Consider the following 6,747-nt stretch of genomic DNA (forward strand, 5'->3'; position numbering starts at 1 on the left):
AACATGAGGAGTACAGTGCCTGCCGGATTCGCCCAAAAAGCTCAAAAAGCTTGACGGAGCAAGGGGCGGGGCAGTACTGAAACACCGTCTAAGCTGTTCGCCAATCACAACGATCACAACGCGCTAACCAAATTTAGTTTTTCGGAAGGCGGACCTTCATCAAAGCCGGAACTAATCGAGCCGTTTGTGCCAGGCTGGGGAGAAAGGTATTTTAATAATGTAAATTATGTGAAAAATAATGCGTTTTTCGAACCACCAAGCATGAGAGCATGTTCTAGTACACCCCCAAAACAAAATCAAGACTTTGTAAAAGAGCATAATAGGACCCCTTTAAAGTGAATCATTTACTCACCCTCAAGTTGTTCTAAACCTGTTGAACACAAAAGAAGATATGTGTTGCCATTGACTTCCATAGTTCTGTTTTGGAAGTCAATGGATTCCAGCAACTGTTTGGTTTCCAACATTCTTTGAAACATCTTCTTTTGTGTTCAACAGAATAAAGAAAGTCATACAGGCTTGGAACAACTTGAGGCTGAGTAAAGAAAACATGCAGCGTGTATAAACGTGTAAAAGCAAATGCACTGCATTAAAACTGAATGTTGTGTAATAAATATAAATACCCACTGGCATTTCATGGACAGTAATCAACATTGAAACTCATATGCAGCCTTGGTTGTCAGAAAAAAATGGCTACTTCATAAATATCACAGCAAATATTCTTTAACGGAAGTTTTGAGATCACAGTTCAATCAAAATACTGGTAAACAGATAAAACCTCATTGATGCCCAAAACAATGTTCTAATCAAATAATAACAGACGTACAAAGTCTCTAATGCTTTAAAATAAATGAATCAATAAATGCTGAGCAATAGCACATACTATAAAGGTACAGGACGTACAATATGTTAGTTAGTTGTTATATTAGCTTCTCTGAAAGAATTATGTTCTATAAACAGACGTGGCATTAGTGCACTTGAATATACAGAATAAACCATTCTCCAGCGTAAATGTCCTCATGAAGCTGAGTCTGCATTATATTTCGGTTTATAAAATCTTTGCAAAAGAAAGAGTGATGCAAGGTCCATACAGAGCTGTCTGTATTGTAATGCGATGAGCAGCAAGGCTGGGGTTTCTGAGCCATCGTTCTACTGAGTTCTGAAGCAGTCTTGACCATTTTTTCGTTCACAGCATCTATATGTTGTTATGGTCATTCTGAAATGCCTGAGCAAAGTCTGTCGTCAAAGTATTTCTGTATAATTGTCTTACACGACTGTGTTCCCAAACAGCAGCATCGACAGTTGTTTTTCGTTTATTGTGTTTCGTCTGCTCGCTCTGAGGTGCAAGTAATTTATATCATATATGAAAATTATTATATTCAGTGGCTTCTCCTATATTCTTAGTGATATTTAGTGCCACAGTTTACCAGGAAGTGACGATTTTGTTCTCTTTGACTCGTTGGATGGAAACGGTGCTTTATTTGCATATGTTTTATGCGATATAAGCTTAATATGTTTAAAAATTATGTTTATATATAATAAAATTATGTTTTGCGCATAAGTTTAATTCAAATATTTGGATGGAAACATAGCTATTTACTCAGCAACTTGTGGAACATCATATTGATAATTATTTGGTGAAAATGAACTTTTTCAACCAGCATTATTCTAGTTAAGAAGTGTTATATAATACCTGCTCTCTGCCACTACAAAGTAGTGCTGTTGCACAGGATGGACATGAACACAGCGCAGAGGATTTGCAGCCATGGTATACAGAGATTCATATATTTTCCTGCAATCACATGTTTTCTTTATTATTTATGATGTAAATATATATGAAGAGTTCATTTGCAAAAACAGATAACTCTGTTTTTAACAATTTTCAAAAACCGTGTTTTTTCATTGTGCATTCTCAATCAAACTGCAGTTGTGTTATTTTGATTAGGTAAAAAATAACTAACAAATACAGCTAACTAACACAATAAAACACAATAAAAAATATGATTTTTGAAAAAAAAAAAAAAAAAAGTTATGTTTTTGCAAATAAACTCTTCATATATAAATATATTAGATATAGATATTTAAATACATAGATATTTTGGTCTTACTCAGTTCTACGGTCAACGACGGCAACATCACCATTCCATTCACCAAGTAGTAAACTGGAGCAGTCAGCTGACAAAAAGTCAAAACTTTTCAGGCCAGAGGATGAGCGATACACCTGAGTACAAAAGAGAGGTGTTAATTGTAAAATGTGTTGAAGGTTGTACATCTGTAAGTTGGCACCAAGAAATTGGATTAGAAACCTGATATTTAATGGTACGGGGATTTACTAGTAATGCAACAAATTAGTTTTTTTAAATGATTCCAATATTTCCAAAAATTTAGATATTTTGCCTCTTCTCTATTTTTCATTCTTGTTGCCAATATGTAATTTTTGTCATTTATACACTACCATTTATTTTTTTTATGTTTTTGAAAGAAATCTTTCTTGCTCACCAAGTGCTCAGGAAACATTCCTTATTATAAAATATAAATGTTGCCGTTTAATATTTTTGTGGAAACTAATAAATTTTTTTCAGGATTCTATGATGAAAAGAAAATGTACAAAAAAACTGCATTTATTTGTAATATAAATCTTTTGTAAAATGCATTTACTGCAATTTTTTGCTTTTTGACAATTTAAAGCATTCTTGCTAAATTAAAGTATCAGTTAAAAAAAAAACAATTAAAAATACTGACCCAAACTTTTGAACTGTATATTCACAGGCAATTTAAAGGTTTCAGTTAGATAAAACCAATTGATCTTTAAATGTCCTTGTCCAAATTGAATTCACGTTAATCAGAATACATGACGTGCAACATGTATTTTAATCCTTCAAATACTCAGTCACACTGTGTCATGTATATGTGGATAGAAAGACTAGCTTCACCATGTAAAAAGCTGCTAAATTTCAATTATGACATTAGGAAATGAGTACATAATATGTCTTATCGTCACACAATAAACATGTATGACCAATGTTTCACCTCATCAAACACTGCTTTCTCCAGGTCCATGCTGCGTGCAGAGCCATCATAGCTCACTGTGATGAGGTTGCAAGGGTGAGATGAGAAGGCCATGCTGGTAATTGCACGAGAATGGGGTTCAAAGTAGATTACACCGTCATCACCCCAACTAGCATCCTGAGGGAAACACAGTTAACATTGTACAATATTGCAAGCAAAGCGGAGAAAATCTGGAATAGCCATTAGTCACTTCATCACATTTTACCACATTTCAACTTTCACAAACAGCTCTCATTTTTATCACACCAGACCACAGTTATCTCACCGGCTTCCAGAGCCCGAGGTGGCCTGACTTGTCTCCTGCTGCCATAAGCAAGTTGGAAGAGGTGGGGTGAAAAGCTGCTGAACAGATCCGATCTTTCACAACTTTCACCACACAACTGTCATTGATAGATAATTTCTGCAGCATTTGTTGGTACCTGACAACAAATTTGTTGACACATTATATGCAATATATGACATTCTCATTACGCAAGTGAGGAAAATGGCTACTAATTAGTACAAGATGAAACCTTATCTGAAACTGATACAAGAGACACCAAAATGACGTATAGGTAAACACTCTCTTTATGACACGTTACTCACAATATCAAATCTGATGTTCCTGCTTCTTGTTTTAATGGGACCTACAGAAGACATCATACAGATTCGGGTGATGCACAAGTTTTTTGGAATATGACCAAATTCTAAAAAATACAGGATGCTACATGTTTTTGTGCATGTAAACACTGACCTCATTCCAGAGTTGTACCAAATCTTCTGGCAGCCTGACATGTTCATCCAGGTTGATTGGATCGAGTGGTATCGGTCCTGGGGCTTTTTTTGGTTTATCTTCCTGAAGTAAGACACATTAGTTTAATTTCAGATTAAATCATTTCGTAGTGTTTCATCAAAATTGTGTTTAAGTTTAACATTGAACACTATAGATGCATGTCAGTGACTTACAGGCTCTCTGGCTGCATAAGAGGTTGTGTCTAGAGTAAGGGTTGTCTGAGGACCCTTATTCTGTAACCGCAGTGACTTGCGAACAGGGAGCATCTCTGATTCTGTCTTTTCCCTACAATAATTGACTTTCTTTAGTTAGTGAGATGGTGGGGTGTTTGACCTCTGACCATTAAGAACACTTAAATAATATCAGCAATATATCTGCTACTGTATTTATGCTATTACGGTATATTTAAATACATATTCCTTATTTATTTATTGCATACATTTTCATTTGTGCCATTTTGAATAGTTCCTATTTAAAGATACCTTTTCAGGCCTTTCTGAGTAGGTTTCGGCTTGGGTCTCAGAGCTTCAGAAATCTGCGAACAAGTACAAATTATGCTCATAAAGTCAAGCAAGTTTAATGTGGAAAAACAGCTAAAAGCCAGAAACAAAAGTAATTAAAAAAAACGACTCTCCTGCCTCACTGCAAAGTTTTACCTGAGGTAAATTCAGGGTATTGAGGAAGGCCTGGTTCTGTCTGATATTCTCCAGTCGCTCTAGCTCATATTCAGACAAACCCTCACGGTAACCCTGTTTAAGATGACAAAAAAAGGTGGATTCTGCCATTCAGGTGGAAAGTTAACATTTTGAGGCGATGATGCAGTGTTTGCACTTACTGGAAGAGATTCCTTATCATCCTTTACTTCTGCCTCTTCAATATCTTCTTCTTCCTCACTGTCATTTTTCTAAAGGTAATATGTAATAGTTAATATACACGCTTATAAATAGAGTTATAACTAAAATGTTCCATAAGAGACGTCGTTTCACCTCAGACGTAAATGTCAGACATTTTGGGGATAAAATTTGGTTCTTTTCTTGATTTTGTTTCTCTCTGATTCGCCGGGACGTCCGACGCACGGGCCCGTCCATTCCTGGATCCTGAGGTGGTGTCCTCTCCTAAAAATTACAAGTTTTAGATTAAAAAAATAATTTTACACGTTAACTACCTGCAGTGTTTCTGAGCGCTGTGTCCGACAGGGGCGCTAATCACTGCTTTGAACTGCAAGAAGTGTCTGAACACTTAATACTTTAATGATAAAACATACAAACACTAAATTACTGACCGAATCGGTTTATCTTCGACGGTTACAGTGATTAATTTTCTTTTCTTTCAAAAATAAAGTTCTTCAATGTTGTTCTGTGCCCCAATATTAAATCCAAAGAGCAGGTAAACCAGTTTTAATATTCTCATCTCGTCGTCAGGAGAGACAACATGCAGTTGAAGCAGGAGATATTTACTTAACGTTAGTCGTAATTATGTCTGTATCATAGCGGACCTAAACAAGTTAAACAAGCGTAAAGTGTAAAGCCATACGTGTGAATCACTTCAAACGCATGCAAACTACCATACAGGGCGATAAATAAACGGTAATAACATATATATATATATATATACACAAACATATATGTTTGTCAAGATACTTAACTAGTTATGAGCACGTGTTGTATTTCTATAAAGTGTGGAAGTGAGAAACGTTCAGTAAGGAGCGAACCTCGAGCTCACCTGTAAAAGTTGCATCGTCTTTAAACTTAAATCAATTTTATTTTCATCCATGTCTATGCAGGTGAGGTTATTCAACACAATTCCTTTGAAAACAAGCTGTTATGAAAACTCCCGCGTTACTGATCCGTTTTGTAACTGTCCCCGCCCGTTTTGTTATGACACTAAAAAAGTGGAAGTTGATTTGCTAATCTCTGAAGACCTTGTTTAATATTCATTATTTGGGAGGTGTTTTAATGTGCACTCATGACGTTTCATGTTTGGGGAATGTAACCCTTTCCTTGTTTAGGGCAATAACCAGTGCACGTGACGTACACTAAACGAACACGTCGTTTAAGCTTTAAATGTAATTAATTTGTAATTTAAAGCTATTTTAGACGAATCAAATGTTAATTATGTATATATATACATTCTTTGAACTGAATCACTTCTAACGTTTTATTAACCCTTATGCCTTCTGTATCATGGTGATAGACATTTAAAAAGCTTGTAAAATGACTTAATTCCTGAGAAAAAGGGGTCCTGCAAATAAGCCAACTCAGACACTGAATATTTGAATGATTTTAAAAAATCGTAATGACTCATAAATATGGAGCCAGAACGATCTCAATAATAATTCACGCAAAAGACGCGATGCACACATGCGTAACCCAATTCACATGCATGAGAAATAATTCACGTGCACGAAAAAATATATATATATATTCACAAAAACCAATTCACATGCTCAAAATAAGAATGTATATTCATAAAATACGTTTCACAAATGCAAAACACAATTCACAGATGTACAACTGTGTACAACATTTTTGAATGTTAAAAATTCACGAGTTTATCATGGGCTGTGAATGTGAATCGCCTTGGATTTGTGTGTGAATTTTGAGACCTTTCTGGCAGCGAACTCCTCCCACGCGGGACACTCGTACTCTTTAGCCAATCAGATTTGACCCTGTCTGTCGACCAATCATAACCCACTGTGGGCGTATGAATCGCGTGTTTTTTTTTTTTGTTTTTTTTTTTAATAGTAAGTAAACAAATGTACATACAAAAATAGGCATTGAACAAACAATATTAACAATAAACAATTCTCAAATGCAGACATAGTTGCAATTACAATATGTAACAGTGAAGTTTTACATTAAATGTACAATCATGAAGAGCAATGAAGAACAGAAAAGGATAGAAAATAA

The 6,747-nt window shown here is 35.3% G+C and overlaps 1 protein-coding gene across 3 annotated transcripts in view; it reads right to left on the bottom strand.

Annotated features, from left to right (window-relative positions):
- wdr76 (WD repeat domain 76) overlaps positions 1–5,709 on the bottom strand; it is a 9,298-nt gene extending 3,589 nt beyond the window's left edge. Inside the window, exons 1-12 of one of the 3 annotated variants that reach the window (XM_016565914.1) lie at positions 5,561–5,709; positions 4,825–4,953; positions 4,674–4,742; positions 4,495–4,587; positions 4,321–4,373; positions 4,012–4,123; positions 3,818–3,901; positions 3,652–3,692; positions 3,332–3,485; positions 3,028–3,183; positions 2,106–2,218; positions 1,691–1,789 (exon numbers count right to left, since the gene is read on the bottom strand). In XM_016565914.1, coding sequence (XP_016421400.1) covers positions 1,691–1,789; positions 2,106–2,218; positions 3,028–3,183; positions 3,332–3,485; positions 3,652–3,692; positions 3,818–3,901; positions 4,012–4,123; positions 4,321–4,373; positions 4,495–4,587; positions 4,674–4,742; positions 4,825–4,953; positions 5,561–5,611 — 1,154 coding nt within the window. In that variant the 5' untranslated portion in view covers positions 5,612–5,709. Of the gene's footprint in view, positions 1–1,690; positions 1,790–2,105; positions 2,219–3,027; positions 3,184–3,331; positions 3,486–3,651; positions 3,693–3,799; positions 3,902–4,011; positions 4,124–4,320; positions 4,374–4,494; positions 4,588–4,673; positions 4,743–4,824; positions 4,954–5,560 lie in introns of all 3 variants that reach the window. The other 2 variants (XM_016565913.1, XM_016565915.1) reach the window with 2 other exon arrangements.
- Positions 5,710–6,747: the final 1,038 nt, after the last annotated feature.

This window comes from Sinocyclocheilus rhinocerous, unplaced genomic scaffold (assembly GCF_001515625.1).
Source record: "Sinocyclocheilus rhinocerous isolate Xijiao unplaced genomic scaffold, SAMN03320098_v1.1 scaffold19, whole genome shotgun sequence".
In the NCBI taxonomy this organism is placed as follows: Eukaryota; Metazoa; Chordata; class Actinopteri; order Cypriniformes; family Cyprinidae; genus Sinocyclocheilus; species Sinocyclocheilus rhinocerous.